The sequence below is a fragment of the Eutrigla gurnardus genome (genome assembly GCF_963514095.1).
Source record: "Eutrigla gurnardus genome assembly, chromosome: 3".
NCBI classification, from domain to species: domain Eukaryota; kingdom Metazoa; phylum Chordata; class Actinopteri; order Perciformes; family Triglidae; genus Eutrigla; species Eutrigla gurnardus.
This window is the reverse complement of record NC_139917.1, coordinates 19424005-19444604: the sequence shown is the minus strand read 5'-3', so window position 1 is coordinate 19444604 and position 20600 is coordinate 19424005. Positions and strand designations below refer to the sequence as shown.

Genomic DNA, 20600 nt, shown 5'->3' with positions numbered 1-20600 from the left:
GACAAGAGCTGCAAGTCTAAGGTTCTGTAACAAGCCCACTCCAGCCTGTTTGTGTGTGTGTGTGTGTGTGCGTGTGTGTGCGCACACACATGCATGCATGCCAATACACATGCTTCTGCTATGACTCACTCAAAACGAGGACGTGCAACACAGTTCACACTGCATCAGAAACCGACTAATCCAAAACATAGTACAACTCAAACACAGCCATTAGCTTCGAATGGAGAACATGAAGAGGATTTGGGGGATCTGCTCCCTTAGAAGCTTGCTGTACTACGGATCTGCTCTACAGCATGTGAACAAAGCCCAGAATTAACATGCTTATCCCTCTGGCCCTTACCACCATGTTCCAAGAATGTTAAACGAGGACTTCATTTTCTTGTGTTTGGAACAATCTTTTTTTTTTTTTTTTTTTAGAGAGAGAAACACAACGTTGAGCCAAAGCTAAGTTTGCCTTTCCTGCCGGAGCACCTGAGACGTTTTTGTGTGTACTGTTGGAAGGAATGGAAAGTAACTAGACATTACTAGTTTTCCAGCTGTGTTTGATTCCTGATGTCAAGCAATTCAGGGATTTCCATTTTCATACACAAAGAGGGTTGATAACAGAATAAAGAGACAGACACACCATGAACACGTCAGCACATGCACACAGTGAGAGGGGGAAGGAGCCCTTCATATTTAAACATTTGTGAACTGACACTGTTCCTGCTTGTATTTCCTTTAAGAAAATATCAGCTAATGATGTCAATATTATTATACAATATCCTTATTTTAGGTGTATTTCAAGTCCTGCCACCGTAGAAATGAAATGAAAATAACTCAATAAAGGTCTTGAACTTTTCATATAATGTATCGTCTTACATGGGCTGTCAACTGTACATTTCTGCCCTTCAGTACTTCGGTACAGCATGGAAGAAATGAAAAGCTAGGTGACTCCCTAAAAAGCATTCAGGCTTGGCATTACAGTACCAGCCAAGAACCACCACTTACTCATGACCATGGCGCAATTTATAAAAATCCTCCATAGGAAAATCAGCCAAGAGCTACGTCACCATTAAGAGCTTGAGGCACGGTGGTACAGTGGCAGGGTGATGATGATTCACTTATTTATTTTCTTTTGGCCAGCACTCATGCTCTGAGCAGGACACTGGCATACATTATTCTACATGCTATTGTTCTATAACGACCCTGTAGTGCAAATTCCACAACGTCCAATGCAGTTGGAGACAACACAAAGACCTCATGGCCTTTATAAAGATGGTGAGGCCCTCCTAATGATGCCCTGCAATGCTTTGATGAAGCTCTTTGGAACTTTCATCTACAGACTAGTGCTTTCTCAGAATTATCTTGTTGTTTGTTATAAAAACAACAATTGATGATCTCAAAGTACTTTCGGACGCCTACAGGAATCTAGAAGAACTGTGCCTCAGCTTTGAGGGTCACTGCAAATAGGGTGATAAAGGTGTTATCCTTAAAAGTTAAAATATATTTGTGTGGGTGTAGTGGCATGTATGTAATTTTTCCTCACAATCTACGATGAAAACCTGCCAAAAAAGTACACAAATATACACGTTCAATAATCTGTAACACCTCTGCATCAAGAGCACATAAAAAATTCAGATTTCAATCAAATTGTAGAATACATTCACAGATGATTAAAAGGATGACAGTATGCTCCAAATGAAATCAAATCTGGCATGTTTGCACAGGCAAAATAGCAAGTTTATGACCAAAATAAATTTGCATTTGGTTTATTTTGCTGCTGTGCATACAAGATGGTAAGCTTCCTTGCTTCCTGCCCTGCAGCATACAGTCGCCTGCAACTGATCAATAATATTATGTGACTTCCTTTTTTTAACCTTTATTCCAATGCGTCTCTTTCCACTGCGACCCACGAGCTCGTCCACATTTAACAAACAGAACTCGAGTCGCAGCTGATCGACAGCCTTTGCAAACATGCCATTCGATTTCATTTGCAGGATCCTGGAGCCTTAACAGTGCTTCCACATACAACACGCACACAAACAGACAAAAAGGTACAATTCTGTTGAAAGGTTGAATAAGAAAAGGTAGTACTTACTACAAAACTACTGTTAACTTTTTCTAAAATGCGTTTTTCGTTTAGTGCCATTGCTTCACCTTTTCTTTTCTTCACTCGTTTCTTTTCCAGCTTTTTACAGGCGTACATCTTACCGGTGGCACGTACTTGGCAGGCACAAACCTGGAAAACAAGCAGCGAGAAAAACATCATCACACGCGCATGCACATGAAACGCACACACACACACACACACACACACACGCACACACACAAAGCATAACTAATGGAAGTTGCTATGTCACACCATGGATTTTCCCACCCAACATCAAAGGAGTGGAGACATAAACAGCGCAGCATTAACTAAATGTTAAAGGTTACTCATAGCAACTTAAATCATTAACATCTCGTTCCCAAACTTGCTATGTAAGGGAACATAAAGTTACTCAGTATCCATCAAAAAAACTTTAAAGACCACAGTGAACCAAGATAGGTCAACTTCACTCCTTTATTACAGTGACACTCACCTCGCCAAATCCACCTTTTCCTAGTACTCTGTAATGTCTGAAGGTATTTTTGGTTACTGGTTGCCTGCAGGGATGGGAAGAAGTAAAAAAAAAAAAGAGAGAAATGATAAAGAGAGCGTCAAACAGAGACAGAAACTAACTGATCAGACCATGTGATGTCGCAGACAGAGTAATGTTCTAATATATTATTAATCCACCCTGATGACTGCCGTTTCCACTCTGCTACAGTTGCCCAGCCATTATGCAAAGCATCATCAATTATTTACCCCTCACACCAAAACACTGATTGGCAGCACCACCTTTGCATTTTCATGCAAATATCTTTCCTGCGACTACTCTCTCTCTCTTTACCTTTGCTGTGAGGATTTCTTCTGCCATTTATGAACACACACTAGGTAATCATTTTTATATTATATTCACTAATAATTAATTGTATTATCTGTAGGTTGTTTTTCTCTAGAGTTCATGAAAAAAGTTTTAATATCTGCTGGAAGTTTAAGGGACACAGTTTTTTACCCTTAGCAAACACAGAAGGGGAATGAATGATGCAAGACTCAACAGAGAATATTGAACGTGTATAAGATTACATGTGTAATATTTATGCAGGATAAAGGAACGGTTTTGATGTCTGCTTCACCGAGTGTGTAATCTGCAGTGACTACCCACCTCTCCAACCATTTCCACTGCAGGAAGCGAGAGAAGTACATGGACTCATGGTAGGAGGAAAATGGAGCTCCACTCAGATAATCACGAACTATTCTGTGGGAAGAAAAGAGGGTTGGTGGTCATTTATTAGCTAGATAATACAGATTTAATGATGTACATGTCACCAGAAAAGAAATATGGAAAATAACGCGCATGTAATATTTCTTGCCGAATCTTCCACGCGGACGAACAAACACCTTTAGAATGTCTACGAACGCACACATCCTCTTTATCTGACCAGCAACTGAATCATCATGTTGGTGCATATCTGTGTGTGTGTGTGTGTGTGTGTGTGTGTGTGTGTGTGTGTGTGTGTGTGTGTGTGTGTGTGTGTGTGTGTGTGTGTGTGTGTGTGTGTGTGTGTGTGTTCAGGCATCACCGGCTGTGTTGCAGTTTAAAAACAGTTCTTAGTGGAAATACTGAAAAAAGCTCCGTGCTAGGGCAGCACCATGAAATATTGAGAATGCCTTTGAACAGAGACATTCCTCTCAACTCAACCAGGAAACGGTGAATTTCAGGGATTCCGAACGTCTAATCTCACGTTTCCTCATATGTCAATGCAGTTGTGAGTCTAGAATCTATTGTATTATGTCATATATTCAGACGTAATAATCCCCCACACACAAAGAAATTAAAAATTGCAGGAGCTCTGCCATATGTCGAAGGAAAGAAGGGGTCATGGAAGGTCACGGCCTCATCGTCTCCTGACCATACGTCAACAGTCACTCCACTGAGAGTTGTAAGAACATGACTTTTTGACATGACCCTGCCAGCCTCCCATATTTGTGTCCTTTTTTCACTGCTTTGACTACAGATGTTGTTTAACTTAAACATCATGTCCTCTTTGACACGGTTGTACCACTTTACTTCAACGGTCATGGCAAGCGATGACACAGGTCAGCCAGAATGTTGTGGTTACTATGGCGCCGACCAAATCCACTGTCCTTGCTGTCGCAGTTAGATACCGTATTTAAGATTACTGCACCGCGACGGTGAATCCCATTATTTTAGGTTTGTTTGCCTCTCTCTCGCTCTCTTTGGTGAACACATATGAGTCAGCAGGTTTTCATCCCAGATCTCAAGGTAAGACTGAATTTATTCAACAAAACTTTGATGCCTTTACTTTAATCAAGGCAAAAGTCATGTACCGTTTATGTTTTTAAAGTAAAGCATAATTGTTGCATCAATATACCATGAGTACAGCTGGGCAATATAGAGAAAATATAATTTATGCTGAGCAGTGTGCTAAAAATCTCTCCCGCCCACCTACAACACATGACTGAAAACCAAAGTTACAGGAGCAGATATCCGTTCTCTGCCACCCAGATGTGGAAGAGATGCTCATATTTGGCAGGGAGATTTTCCTCGACCATATTTTTCAAATTACTTCATCACAGAGGAGCACGAGGAAAAGCTGCCTGCGGTTACCAACAGCACTGGGGTGGCTGTTCTTGGCGAAAGGGCTTGAGAGTAGAGAGTTTCCACAAGGGGAGCACCCTCTGCTGTGTAAAATAAAACTGAATTATGTCATCATGGGCCCCGGTTGCTTTGTACATGAGATTCCATCCATCCAGACTAGATGTTGATTCTTTATGGGAGATGTACAGTGTTTAAATTATTTTATCAATCCCTCCTCTGCTGGGCTCACAAGTGTAAAACTCATTAAAATACCCTGCAAAGTGCTGGTCTGCCATGAAACCTCAACGGATTAAATTGCATATTTTCAATACACTCTTGAGGACAACATACCCTATCAACTGACAAATCCGGTCTCGGACATTTAAGGAAAGGGGATCAGGAGAGGCAGCAGCCTAGGAGTGCTTGGCTTGGAGTCCAGCCTCAGACGGACACCACTGGGAGTAGAAATAAACATCGCTACAATAAGGCTTTTGTTATTTCACGAGAGCGCGAAAGGAAAAGAAAAAGGGGAGAAAAATGAGCGCAGGCAATACACACGAAACAAACCTAGGATACACATGTAGCAAAGGGCCACGCTCTACTCTCGGTGTGACATAACATTATATTCCACTGCAGCAGAACATCCATGAGTGAGCTAATACACTTCTTCAAGTGGGTGTGTGGCTCTGCCAAAAAATCCCATTTCCACATGCAGCACCATGCTTTCCTACAGGCTTTCCCCTCTGAGAAAAAAAAAAGTGAATCAGCCCCGGGTCAGAATTACATGTCGGAATAAGTGAAGATAAATAAAATTCCACAACGGAGTACAAATAATAATGATAGTGGAAGGACTGATGGCCGAATGTGAACAGGAATCCCATTCAAAAACGTCTGAACTGCGGGCTCTCAGTAACACAAACATGTGCCTGTGTTGTTCTATGTTTGAACACTGCCATTTTGCCCCGCTCTCCTTAACGCTTTCTTTCCATTTCTTCTCACTTTCCCCAATTTCTCCTTTTTTTTTTTTTTTGCTCTCCTTTCATTACTCTCTGTGGGTCTTTCTAACGTGACGCCCCTTTTGCTGTGCTTTCCTAACTAACTCAGTTTTCAATCCAGACAATTTGAATGGCGTGGATCTCGACGGTTAGAATTCTGTGACCTCTCTCTGTCACACCGTTTCTCTACCCTACTCAGCCCCTCTTTGACTACCCAGAGGTGTTAAAACAGTTATGCATGTAGATGGGAGGACACGGGGTCATGACCTGAGATGCCAAAGAGTGAAGACGGGTGTGTTGTGGTCATCCTCAAACACTAATGTTTGCAGCTCCAGTACCACACACACAAGCCACCGCCTTGCCCAGCTCAAACTCTCTACCAGAGCATTCACTTTCTATGCTGCTCGTTTTGTCAGACTTCAAACTCTGAAGCAAACCTTAGCAGCACACAGAAATTATGAATGTAAATGAATAAGCTAAAGACAGGATTAACAGACCACACCCACTTGACTGCATTTCATAAACTATTGGTCTAGATAACTGGGGGGTGGGATTGATTAATCAAAAAAGAAAAACGCCAAATCTTACACAATCCAGCACAATTCTGGGAGTATCACAGAGGACATCACCAGCAGTATGATTCTCGCAAAATGTACTTTAATTTTACTGTGAAAAGCAACAACAACAACCACCAATGGCAACCAACCAGATCGTCAGCCAGCCTATCACCACACAGTATAGTTCAGACATCACCAATAGGTGCTCATGAAGTAATTAATCAATACAAACACATCAGATAATATAATATAATATAATACGCAGATGCACATAACTAGTCAACAGAAACTTACTGTGACAGAGTTAAATTATTGAGCAAAGTTACACTGAGGTGTGTGAATGGGTGTTAGTCTGTGCAATAGAAGTAAATTCTGGCTAATAATCCCCGGTCTGTTTGTTTCTCCTGGCTCTCAGAGCAGGAAGCAGAAACACCTGCAAGTGTGTGTGTGTGTGTGTGTGTGTGTGTGTGTGTGTGTGTGTGTGTAAATCTGTGTTTGTGTGTGTGTTTATGTGTGTGTACGTGGAACACTGAGGTGGCTGTTGTTTTCATGCCAGCCATCCGGATGCTCTCTCTGCCCACTGCTCTTTTTCATTCGCCTTCACTGTGCGTGTGTTTGCAAGTCTGTGTGTGTGTGTGTGTGTGTGTGTGTGTGTGTGTGTGTGTGTGTGTGTGTGTGTGTAATACGGCACTCCAGGTGCCAGCTGCCTCATCATCACTAGTGACAGGGTGCACTAGTCCACTCGGTCTACAAACACACACACCAGGCTTTCTGAAGGAACAGAACTCTATTGGTGCCACAGACTCGATGAAAAACACAACATCTATGTGCTGGATAGAGACTTACTTGGTGCAGTCATTGAAGAGCTCCTTACATGGACTCTGCTCTAGCCTCTCCCGACACCCAGCGACTACATCCTGGGGTACGTCTGGCAGATGGGCTGCCGACTTGAGAGGGACAGACAGAGAGAGAGAGAGAGGTGGCGGGGGTAAGGCAGGCAGACAGGCAGAGAGGGACAGAAACAAAGTGAGATGATGCTGTGATTTCAGATGAGATTAGGTGCAGACAAGTCGAGGCTAAGAAAACAGTACAGTATGGCTAGTAAGGCATGACAACAAGGCCACGGTCTCACCTCGCCTGTCTGGTCAGGTTTAAAAACAAACTTTGGTTTGTTTCTGAGTTTGTTCCAGTTCATATTGGGTGGTGGGAATGCTGTAAACTCTACCAAAGTGCATCAAGCTTGAAAATAAAGGTCACATATACACATGTATACATTCAGAAGCTACATTTTACAAATATGACCTGACTTGTTTCTTTCAACTACAGGATAGTCCGGTTTTTCGAGCTCTGTGTAACATTTTTTTGAATGAAAAACGAAGTCCAGTTAGAGTCTCAGCCAATAATTCTAGTAACCCAACCAAGAGAAACAAAATAGAGGTGTAAAAGGGACCTAATACTGCTGCAGATAGAGGTGCCAGTGATACACATGTGCCAGTAGCACAGCACTGCCAAGGGGTTATTACACATCTTTGGCTTCATACACCTTGGCTACTGTCCAGAGTTGATACAGTCCACCGCATATCACACAAGACATATCGTTGGTAAATATTTACCATTAATACATTAATACATAAAGATGTCATGATGACATTATTAAAGAAAGCAATAAATCATGTGGAGATCAAAAACAAACATTGTTTTTAAGTGAACATTGCATGTGAAGTCTGTGCCACAATGGCTGCATGAGTGTAAAGATCCTGGTGAGAAGGTGGCACCTTGTTTGGCATCCTCTGTCATCAGTGTTTGAATGAATATTGTCATGTGGCGGTCGGTAGACTAGAAAGGCACCCTATGAATATGAGACCATTTACCAATAAGAAATGTCTGTTGTTAAGAAGTGTGCGTGCGGCATACCCCATTATTGAAGTATGTGTCTAAAACATTCAGTCCACAGTCCCTCCTCTTCTCGTCAGGAGCTAGCTGGTACATGGCCTGTCAGAGAAGAACAGATGTGTGAGACGCCACAAGACGACAGGAAGCCATACTCATTCAGGCATCTTTAATATCTCTCCAAATAAGGTCAGACGGAGAGATGGGCACCAGAAGGCAGAGAGGAAGGTTGAGACAGACAGGAAGAGAGCGACAGATAAAGGTAGAGGGGTTAATGAGGAACCAGAGGAAGAAATTAAAATAGAAAACGACTACATAGAAACGGAGAGATGGTAGCGGCGACAAAACACCTCATCTCAGTCAAAGCAGTTCACTGGAAACCATGTCCATCTTCACGTTTCGCACGTTACATCGGTCACCTACAAGGGTGATGGTCTGGAGTTCGACTGCCTTAAGGCCATGTGTTTTGTTTGAAAACAAGCTCGGCGGAGAGGAATGGGATTGAGCAATGCGACTGTGCGTCCCAGCCAAGGCAAAACGCCCTCAGCGGGACTCACGGCACGTCAACTAATAACAAACTTGCTCGTTTTATTTCTTGTATTTTCTGTGAGTATGTGTCTGTCAGTGCCTGTCAAACCTACCTTAAATAAGACTAATGAAAGTTCTTATTAAATGAGCATGATTCTCCCGTTTTCCTCTCTCGCATACCTCCAATGGCCTAGACACAAGCTTGGGCCTGTGTTTGCCTGCTCACCCAGGGGACCTGCCTCTGACGTGGGCTTGACCTCATAGAGGAGTGCATGAAGGAAGGGGAGGGGTCTGCTCTCTGACAGCCTGTCTAAGTCGCTAATCACCCCCTACGCCCATCCCCACCCACCAACCCCCTGCTACTGCCAAGAGCAGGAAAAGGGCCGAGCTCTGACTTTACTCTGCTGTTCGTTGCTCAGCAGCCCCCGATTCAGGCCGTTCTTACGGGAGACATCACAGAAAGACAAAAAAAACATGAGAAAGTGTAACAGAAAAGTAAAAGAGGATGTTTAAAAGAAGGATAGCTCTAAGAACATTGGGGAATGAGCAGAGTAATGGGAAAAGGTTCACTCAAAGTCTTACCACAGCATCCATAAACTCAATGCAGCGCTTCAGCTCCGGCCTGGTGTCACAGTACTGACGGAATAACAGCCGTCCAATGGGCTGCTTCTCACAGAGACTGGTGTAGTCCCTGTCTGAGTGGTGGAGAGGAGAGGGAGACAGACAAACATCATTACTCTAGAAAAACACACTAGAACAGTGGCTCCAAACCTGGGGGGGGTCGGGATCCCACAAGCAGTCACACGATGAGTAGGAAATACAACAACATATCCTACAAGTTTTCCAATGGCCAGAAGCTAACTCCTGGATTGGAGCTGGAGATGTTGAAAGCTAACCAAATGAATGCAAAACATACCAGCTACTAAACTTTTACTACCCAGGACAGTGGAAGTCCCAGAAAGTGAGAAAAACAACCACAGTTACTTATTTATGGTAAAATTAGCAACTTTATAAACATGTTAATGCTATTACAATATGAAAACTTTAAAGGTATATTTCATAACCATTGAAAGGAGCTATTGTCTCATGCACATCTGGTCACTTTAAGGTTAAAACAGGCTAATCCCATTGACGAACACACTCTCAAATGCAGATAGACATACTATGTCTCTACTATAAGTTGTCTCTTAAATCAGCATGTCCGCTTATGCTGCAACATGCTCAAAAGAAAAACACACTGTGTGTCTGTGTTTTCTGTATTTGTGTTTACAATGTGTGTGTGCGTCTCCTGTGCAGCTGGCCTCAGCCTATTAGGACTAATAGCGTCCATTTGAGTCATATTTCCTCTGGCACCAAATGAGGAAGAAGACCCAGGACGTTTTCCATCACCGCTTGACAGTAAAGACACACATACACACAAACACACACAAGATAAACATACAAACAAAAATAGGCCACACACACACATGCACACTTGTGAATAGAGCAGGAGGGTTACACGGGATGAACATTTCTGAGTGGTGACAGCTACAGGACAACCTCCAACAGAAAATCAAATCTTCCCAACGGCCAGTCTAGCGGCACTGTTTATAATACAGCAGCCCCCTCTGCTCTGCAGCTCAGTGCTTCTCATCCAAACTCACCACTTAGGAGACAACAAAAACCCAAGTTATCACTTTGGAGGGCAAACAGTGGAGTGGAAATGTGATATTTTTTATTGCTTCCCCTTCCACCGTATGGCTGCCGCGTTTTACATCTGAAGATCAAACGCTCCTTCGGAGAATCTCACCGAGAGATCTCTAACCGTATTGCGTTGCACTCGCTTTCAGGCATTTGCCTTTCATAACTTTATTCCATCATTTTTGGAGGACTGCTTTGGTGTTTCCCTATCAGCCGTGAGCTGCAGCTGGGAAAGCCCCTCACACGTATGACTGATATTTTAGGGGCGTCTGTTCAGCGAAAATGTTTGGAGCAGTTTGTTTGAACTTTGTTGCCAGGTGAGAACGATGTCATCAATACCTGGAAATGTGGATCTCTCTTTATAAAAAATATGTTGACTAACTTTCAAAAGCCTGTATCTTGACAATCACTGGATAAAGAAACCAAATTCAACAAATTCAACTTTTCCACTTTGTTTAAGAAGAAAATTAACTTTGAATGCGCTCTAGGTTTGAATCTGTAGGATCTGCTCTTCGGCTGAACAGCTAAAGATTACCGATTATTTTTGTCATATTTTCTCACAGGGATTTTGGTCATACCTAACTGTATATCATTACACCAAGGCTCTAGTTTATAATGAGCCTTCTAAAAAGGTTTCAGTATCTTGCTCCAGATCAGGATTTCAGGGTGGTTTCATTCCAATTGCAAATATTTCCTGCTGAATCACAGCACCACTGGTCATCTGAGGTGAAACACTCCAATTTGCATAATAAAGAAGTGACAGAAACCTGTTGCGCAATGTTCTGGAAAGGGTTTCCATGTTTGTAAGTAAGCCAAAGAGAAACGTATGTTACGCCTAAATGATCCATGTGTCAACTGAATGGCAAACAACCTAATCCAAATGAAAAACAGTGATGGTTTCATGATTATTATTAATTTTATTATACACGTTGGTATAATTTAGGCACGGAAACCCTACCTCAGTTTGAATGCATGTAATTATGTAGTACTGTCACTAAAATTAGCAATGCATGCCTACATTGTATTTTTCAGAATACTTTAAAATAATTTAGATTTTTAACCTATTAAACCACAGGATTTCAACATGCCACAAACACGTGAATATGGATGGATAGATGATATAAATCTTGTTGATGGGACATTCTGATAGTGTAAAGCCTCTTCTGTCAAAATAGAGGGGAGTAGTTTCAGCAGTTCTGTATACACCGTGTTATTTTCTGTCATAATTTGTTTACATTTTAACGGTACACAGAGAACTGGGAATCTACACCCAGGGACACCAGAATGATTTTATTATCTATGTTTTCATAATTGAATGGTAAACAAGGCTCTAAAAACATAGCACATTCCAGTCAGAGCAACATCTAATACAGCAGCTACTCATGCCAACCTACTGTAAAAAAAAGAAAGAAAGAAAGAATTACATTAAATGTTTAGCTTGTCGACAAGAGAGAGAGAGAGAGAGAGAGAGAGAGAGAGAGAGAGAGAGAGAGAGAGAAAATGCACAACAACAAACTTGACAGCAAGGTGTCGGAGGGAAAAAAATGACAGGAAAATAAAAAGGACTGAAAAGGAAGACGGGAGAGTTATAAAGCTTAAGTTATAAATCCAGCCCAGACTAGTTAGCGTCTGAGCCAGTGAAGTAAGCTACAATTACAACTTAATTAAAACTCCAATTTAGGTCAAGATTGAGTGATTTTGTGAGGCACTGACGGCCATTCAAATGTGCATGTACGTGCTTGCGGGTGTGCACGACAGGCTGACACCAGAGAGATGAAAAGTAACATGTGTAAGTATTGCATGGACACCAGGAGAGAGGAAAAAAGGGAAGGGGGATGTAAGGAGGAGAGGAGAGAGAGGGAGAGTGGCCTAAGGCGGGCAGACAAAGTGGCTGCAGCGCACATAATGTAATCTAGGCTTCCTAGAAGTACTGAACACTTGTCAAGGCTAAGGTCAAATGCCTGACATTATCAAGACACAACAAAGACACTGCTATCAGTGGCTTTACTGTATCCTTCTATCTGCCGTGAACACAATGTGTACAGGCATGCGTGAGTGTCTCTGCACACCAAGTGGAGTGGCTGCCAGTACGCGCACATGCCTACACGCCTGTGTGTTAAAGTAGGCTCGCTGTGATAGGGAAATTACGCAATAGCTATCTATGTAATAGTGACGTACATAACCCTCAACAGCTGCTGCGTGCACATGTGCGTGCGCGTGCACACACACACACACACACACACACACACACACACACACACACACACACACACACACACACACACACACACACACACACACACACACACACACACACACACACACACACACACACACACACACACACACACACACAATAAGCCCATTTTCCGAATCATCTGCAAAGTTTGAATACTAATGGCAATAAATATGTTAGATATGACAGACACAACGCTTCTTCACACTTATGGTGACATTTATGTGCTGCTGTAATCCGTCTCGGCTGACGACGGACACATTCAACTTCATGATAATTAGATCTGTGAGTGATGATTTGTGATACGAGGACAAAACGACGAGGAACACAATCGACGGCGAGTAAGAGATATCACCGTGGGGAGTAAGTCCATCTACATCTCTTTCACTCAGCCTCCCTCCTTTTCCTCCCTCGCTCCTGTCCTTAAGAGAACTTTCCTCCCGTGGTTAAGCCTCTCTTTGTTTCTGTTTTTCCCTCACTCCGTCCATAACTCTCCTGTTCTGCCACTCTTGTGTTCCTCTGAAGTGGTGGAAAGAGGGAGGGAGAGAGAGATGCAGATAGTGGGAGGGGGAGGCATGGAGACAGAAAGGAGGGAGGGAGAGTATGTGGGGGAGGGTAGCACTGCAATCTCTGGCAGAGATAGCAGTGACGCACTAACACACACAGAGAGAGAGAGAGAGAGAGAGAGAGAGAGAGAGAGAGAGAGAGAGAGAGAGAGAGAGAGAGAGAGAGAGAGAGAGAGAGAGAGAGAGAGAGAGAGAGAGATGTGGCATCAGAGGACCAGGGTGGACGGGTGAGGGGACGAGGAGATAAATGTAGCCCAGGAGTGAAGTACTTGTCTGAGCCACGGAGAGAGAAACCTGCTCCTACTTTTTGAGTCAAACCTGGATGTGGAGGACAGGAAGGAAGTGAAGACGTTTTGATTTTGGTGTGTGAGCAGACAGATAGTCAGCGTGACACACGCACATCATTTTCGGGGAGAATTTGAGATTAAGGAACGGCTGTGCGAGCGGATTCCCTGAGTCAGACACGCACAAACACAGATCTATACACACACGGTTTCCTGTCCCCTGCCTGTAACTGCGGGTGGAGACGGGTAGAACAGGAAGGAAGTCCAATCTGAACTTCCTCCCGCAGTCAGACCCACCCCAACGGCACAGCATGGCACGTTATCTTTCTGACACACACACACACACAGAGACACAGAGACACACACAGACATACACACAAAAGTTCCTTACCTATAGAGCGGCGTAGCTCCTCACACTGGCTGATGTGGGGGAGTTTCAACATCTCCTTCCATTTCTTACTGCGGCCATTCCTCTTCCCTCCTCCACCTGTGAGACGCAGTGAGACATACACATCAGTCCATCAATCAAGTCACAGTTTCAACATTGCACTTTAACCGTGGCCAACGGTTGGCATTTCTGCTTCAAGAACAAGATTTCATCCAGTCCGGCGTGACTAGCGTGAGCATGTTGACCTTGCGGCGCCCAGAGGCAGGGACAGCTGGTTCATCTCACCAGTCACCTCTATGCATCATGACTGAGCATGCGGTTAAGAATGTTGACAGCTTCAAAGATCATGGGGCATGCACACATCTCGTCTCACAATAACACACACACACACACACACACACACGCGCACACACACACACACCCTCTCCAGATGAGATGACCCCATATCTTAGGGGTGAATGACCTCCAGGCACAAGGACCAGGGGGTCACCCCATATATTTTACTGGAATGTCCATTCTTACACCAGCAGAGGTGCTTTTAATGTGTATGTGGCGGACTGAGGTATTTACTCCTTGAGGACAGTCAGATTACTGAAGATGAAGCAGTCAGTTGAGTTTTCTGAGGAATAAATGCTTTGTTTGGCAAATTTGCAGTTTTACACACAAGTAGGAGACATTTAAAGAGACACAAGAAAAGTTCCTACAGGACTAACATGCATGTGTGATGACGATTAGCATCAATTTTCTGGATAAAAACGCAACAAAGATAATGCTGGTTTTATAGGGCTGGGCGATATGGAAAAAAATAATGATCACAATTTGCACAATTATCACAGCTGCCCCTGTTGGTAGAGCGAGTTGTCCTCCAATTGGAAGATCAATGGTTTGATTCCCGACTCCTGTCCGCATGCCCAAGTGTCTTTGGGCAAGATACGGAACCCCAAATTGCCCCTGAAGGCTGTGCCATGTGTGTGAATGGGTGAATGCAGGCATGTTGTGTAAAGCGTCTTGACTGGTCGAAAAGACTAGAAAAGCACGATAGAAATGAATGTCCATTTATTTACAATAGACATGGATGCACAAAAATCACACAAAAACAACTTCCTTTTTAATACCTTATTTTGAAGAATCATAAACGTGTTTTCAAGAACTGTCAGCCAAAACCAATTTATCAAAAGTTGTGCTAAATAAATCAGCTGTTTTTCATCTACATTCATACCAATAAAGCTTGAATAAGTCAAAAAGAGTGCAATGCATTCAAATATGACTTTTGGTGTTTGACCGTTTTCAATACTCGTGGCAGTGGACAGATTTCACATAAAAAAAGATAATAATACAATGCTTCTTCTTTCTGGGTTTCAGTCATTAACTAAATTGTTAGATTGTAGAAAATGAGTTTGAGACAGACATACAACTGGTTTTAAACCCTCAACCCTTGTTTTAAAGCAATGAGCAAACAAACTAGCCCGAGCTCTAGTGAACCATGTAGACTGTGACGGTTTGAAGATGACAGACAGGGAAATCCTCTGCCCCGAAGTTCACCAGACACCAGCTGGTCTGGCAGTGACATGTGACAGCTTCAACACAAATACATAGAGAGGATCACTGTGGTCAAACACCTGCAAAACAACACCATCCCAACACACACACAAGCATGTAAAGCGTGCATGCCCTCACCTCTACAAAAACATCCCCATTCCTCAATACTGAAACATGTCATTTTATATCTCCATCCATCCATCCATTATCAATCACCACTTAAGGGTCTCAGTCTATCACAGGGCTGACACATACAGACAGACATGGAGACAACCATTCACCCTCACATTCACACCTGTGGGCATATATGAGTCATCAACTGATCAAGTTGTCAGTTAGCGTGGAAAAAATTAACCAATGGCTGAGTTTGACAGTAAACGTCAGGTTTCACTACAGTGACATTACCTATCAAAGTGCTCAACAGTAAAAGTCGGCTGGCTCTGTGGGTGCCAGGCCTCCCTGACACTGGTGTATGACTGCTCTCCATCCAGCTGCAGAATATTTACCGTGGCAACAAGTGACAACTAATGCACTTAATAGTTATCTTAGCTTAACTGATTGAACAACAACCTATAAAATTACAATTCAGTGTAATTAAATGAAACCAACTACAACTACCCTCCAGTACTGTCCTATGTTCACAGTGAATTATAACAATCACAAACTATTTATTATATATTATATCTATTTATTATGTGGACAAGCAGTGGAAGGATACGGATTAAAAAAGGCAACTGTGTCGCACCTTGAATGGCTTGACTGGAGAGTTATGAGCAGCTACTCGTTGATGTTTTGTTAACAGTGCTTATAAGATCCCACTGGTATCAGGTTGTAGATGTTGACAGGCATGTTGAAAGACCAGTTGTGGGGCTGCAGGGCATACACACACACACACACACCCACACGAACACACCCACCCACATACCCACAGAGGTATAGACGTAAGCAAATGCACGAAAATATACTCCCTTCATTGCAGGAAAAGGAAACAATTAAAAAATGTCTGATTGGAATCGCTCATGATTACAGTGAAAGCAGCTCAACACAGAGAGTGATTTCTTCCCTTTCAGAAGCTTATGTTGTTAGAGGGAAAAAGTATGTGTGCACCAATAAACGTTTAAAGTGACAATGCTGGTATAATGTATAAAAGACACAAGGGGAAGAAATGTCACCTAAACATTGGATCAAATGGAAAAAACGATAAAATTAACAAAGATACTGACAAGAAAAGAAAGACAGGGATTTTAAAAGCTTCTCTGTGTGTGTGTGTGTGTGTGTGTGTGTGTGTGTGTGTGTGTGTGTGTGTGTGTGTGTGTGTGTGTGCGCGCACCCGCGAGTGCACGTGCTTGTCGGAGCTGGCTGGGCCACCCCACCCTGTTTAATGTCACTCTGACGTCAAAGCCATGTGTGCAGGCCCTTAATGCAGACAGGATGGAGCAAGTATTTATTTAACTTTGGTTCTCCCCTCCGAGAGAACGGGGCCCTCCATAAACACCGACTTCAGAGCAGCTTCGCTCATTCATAGCCGAGCTGCAGCCGGCGCTGAGGTCATCACGCAGGATCTCGGGGCGAGTCTGCGCATGTGCGGCAGTGATGAGATTCAAAAGTTGGAACGTTTTGAGAAAGTCTGATGTCAAATCAGGAGACATGCCTCTTAACCACGAGGATGCGCATTCCTTCCCATAAAAGATTATGGACAGCGGTGTTCTCCTGGGTGCACAACTACCAACGACGGGCCCCACATTCTCTCTCTCGCTCTCTCTCCTTCCTTAAAACAAAACAGTAATATAACCACCTGATATTTCTTTAATGTGACACAAAGTGCCAAATGGCATCACTGCAAAGCATTTATGTCTTATTACCAAGTAACAGCACTTCTGAATGTCCCTGGGCGATCACTATCCATCACTTTGATCTGACTTGCAGCTCTTATTACAGTAGGAATGGATACACCAACATTATTTACTCTGTGTCTGAGGTGGATTTTGGTATGTTTCTTCCATTTTTAAGTCTGGTTCGATGTATTTAAGACACAGGAGTCTGTGAAACAGTAGAAAAAATACACATAAACGGAGTAGACCAGTATATTCCTGCAGCTTTTGTTTGTATATCTGTCTGTCTGGAGTGAGCTATGAGTCCATTAATGAATGCTACATTCATGGGTCTCTTCTGTCTCCGTCTCGGCTCTCTGTCCTTCCCAGTGATCAGCGGCTGTTTTCACATTATGCTCTTAATGCATGTGCACGTCAAACACGGGCCAACACCGTCCCAAATACACTCCTCTCCTTGTCCTCCCTTTCCTCCGTCTCTTTCATCTCATGTAGGAGAAGCCAGATTGGTCACACAGACTGTGGAAGTATCATCTCAGGGCAAGTTTTTAACTTATTTCACATTCAAAAAACATTCACTTTTCCAAGGACCTCCTATTTATATTAGAAAAAATGTCAACCTAAATATTCAGACCTGTTTTACAGTGATAAAAAGAAACACATGCAAAGTGGTATTGGCCAATGAATGCCAATACCAGTTATATACCTATAACAGAGGTCGATTGCATTTGGACTCAACTTGACAGCGTTTATAGCCTAGATTTTCAAGCATTTGATCTTATAAGCTTTCAGAAAATCAACGGCAGCATGAAGTGCGAATAAGGCCAGATATTTAAATGTACACGTCTAAAGCTCATTTTTCAACTTGAAAATAATGAACCTGTTGCTGGTTGTCACAATTATATCAGAGCTTCTTTTGGCCCAAGGCTATCGTGGGTGTATGTGAGCATTGAGTGTTTTTATGTGGCACATAGACACGTGAAGTGCCTATTTGCACCCCTAATCAGACAACAAATGGCCATTCTAAAAGAGATACAAATAAAAACACTTGGAAATGGAAACAGTATCACTGGCAACTTCTCGTGCTGCGATTCCCACTTTTTTCAGATGTTACCGTGAGCACAGAGGCGTGCGGCACTGCCGTCTTCACAACCCATCTTTATTTTGCATCGCCATATGGGAGACGCCGCTCACCCATCTGATGAACACATGTCACATACCGACACTCGGAATAACAGCCACAAGGCCAGAAAATCCAGCTCGTCTGTGACAGCGACAGACCAACCACGACAGCCAGTATTTACATCTTCACACGATCCGCTTGGAGCCGTTTGGCTACACGCTTGCACGCGGTGACTTATCATGAGTGCGAGAAGGTTCAATTTCTTCAACCTTGACTTTTAAAAAAAACAACAACGTGGAAATTAAAGATCAGGGTCAGTGTGGAGTGGACTTCTGAGCATAAATAAACATCACTACATTTTGGCACCAACTGCATTTTTCTAACTTTAAAAAAGCCTGATAACACTGTTTACCAAGATATTTTTGGCCAATGCAAGCATACCTTGAATATTTGGTACCAGCCCATACCCCACATCAGGTCTGACACCCACCCAACAGTCACATCAGCAGAGGTTGTGATCACACAGCTATGGTACCCTCCCAAAAACATTACTTAAATGGTAGGAAACGACAAAGGGTCATGCATAGTTTAGGCCTATTGTAATATGAGCATGCACACGCACATGGGCACAATGGAGCCTGGCCATGATAAATGAACGGCCTGTTGCTTTCCCAGTCACTCTCTCCCTTACAGCGTGTGATTGGCTAGAGAAGCCCTTGATAAGGAAAACATTAGCTGTGAGTATCTGTGTTGCCTATTCAAAGCAAAGGCCCAGTGTTTGCATAAGGTAATCCGTCTCTATACTAGCACTGAAAGACACATCAGCTGAGAGAGAGAGAGAGGAAAAGAGAAACATGTGAATATCTGGCAGCGCTGCTATCCTGTAATCCTCACCTCTTTGACATGCTCCTTCCCTTTTTTCCTCCTCTCTCTCTCTCTTTCCGACTTCGGCTTCTTGCTCCCCTCCCCCATGTAAACAGTTTTTCTCTTGTTTTGCCTTCATTATTTCTTAATGGCCAGACTTCCCCCCTTTCTCTCCCTTTCCTTCTCACCATACAGCACTGTGAGAAGGCTTGGGTCACGTGCAAAAATATGACCATTATGACATCAGAGCAAATTCCAGGACACGGCAACAAAGCAAGCAAGGCGGCGGAAGGGGGGGTATCACACAAGGTAGGACATGCAGTTTTTCACATGAGCATAAAACACACACACACACACTGCACATAAACAGGCAATCCTGCTCCTTCCAGCAGCGTGTCGCGCTGTTTTGCAGACCTTTCCTTCCTCCACCAGCATCTCTCTCTGTGTTCAAGATATTCCATTAAATCGAGCCGAGACGTGCCTGAAAACTGACCCTTGTTTTTGCAGCGTCTTGAGGGAGAAGGGGGAGGGAAGGACGGCGGGGGAACATGGTGAGACTAAATTTGAGAAAGAAGCCCAGAGTTCGAGCGCGTAAGAGGACAGACTGAAAGGTTAATCATCTATATGATATCTAGAGCTGTCTCTCAGATGAAGGGCCCGCTGGTTAATTTCATGGCCACGCCGAAAAGAGCAGGAACGCACAAGAGCAGCCTCTTCAGCAGCGAGCCCTTGGGTGTGGAACATAGCACATATTACACCTTGAAGATTATCTTTGATAAGACAACACCTTCAAGTCATATTTGAAAGCAGGGCTGACATAAAATGTAACCAAGGGCATATGGCAAAATTGGGACTCAATTAATCTTGCAAAAGAAGGCAAACTGAAAAAGCATGAAAGACCGTTGATATTTAATATGCTTGCTACTAGACTTCGACTCTGCCAGACCTGTTTTTAGAGAAAATAAATCTTTATTTGAACCATAAGAACCTGTAAATACACTCAGCCGTACACATTGTTAATTCAGGCTGACAGCTGGGTTCTCACAGGAGGGAACGACCATTTAACATTTAATAAGGCAGCTACAACAACGTCCCTATGATGTTCACAAAGTGCCTGAAAATGTGCCTCTTCATGCTCAGTCAGCTTGCCAACAATTCCGCTAATGAACATCCCGGTAGCCACCCAGCAAAGGGCTGCTGCTTGTGCCATGCAGCATTGCTGCGTACGCAACACACTGCGTCTCGTTCCCTGCACAGCCCATTTGTGGGTGTGATAGCCGTAAAATGAATCCCACATCAAGGGACAGTCACAAAGCAATGTGTTTTATGAGCCTCAGCTGGAGGAAACACCCCAGAGTGATGACAACAAGTGTTAGCCCAACTATGACCACAAAACTAATAAAGCTACGCTGGCTAACGTCACAGGAAAACTCTCACAAGTGGTCTGAGAGGAC

General features: G+C 43.3%; 1 protein-coding gene across 2 annotated transcripts in view; it reads right to left on the bottom strand.

The window, feature by feature from the left end:
* grk4 (G protein-coupled receptor kinase 4) overlaps positions 1–20600 on the bottom strand; it is a 40306-nt gene that overhangs the window by 11227 nt on the left and 8479 nt on the right. For both annotated transcript variants that reach the window (XM_084005202.1, XM_084005201.1), the window contains exons 2-8: positions 13795–13890; positions 9220–9332; positions 8134–8211; positions 7066–7166; positions 3231–3323; positions 2565–2628; positions 2081–2221 (exon numbers count right to left, since the gene is read on the bottom strand). In XM_084005202.1, coding sequence (XP_083861328.1) covers positions 2081–2221; positions 2565–2628; positions 3231–3323; positions 7066–7166; positions 8134–8211; positions 9220–9332; positions 13795–13890 — 686 coding nt within the window. The remainder of the gene's footprint in view (positions 1–2080; positions 2222–2564; positions 2629–3230; positions 3324–7065; positions 7167–8133; positions 8212–9219; positions 9333–13794; positions 13891–20600) is intronic.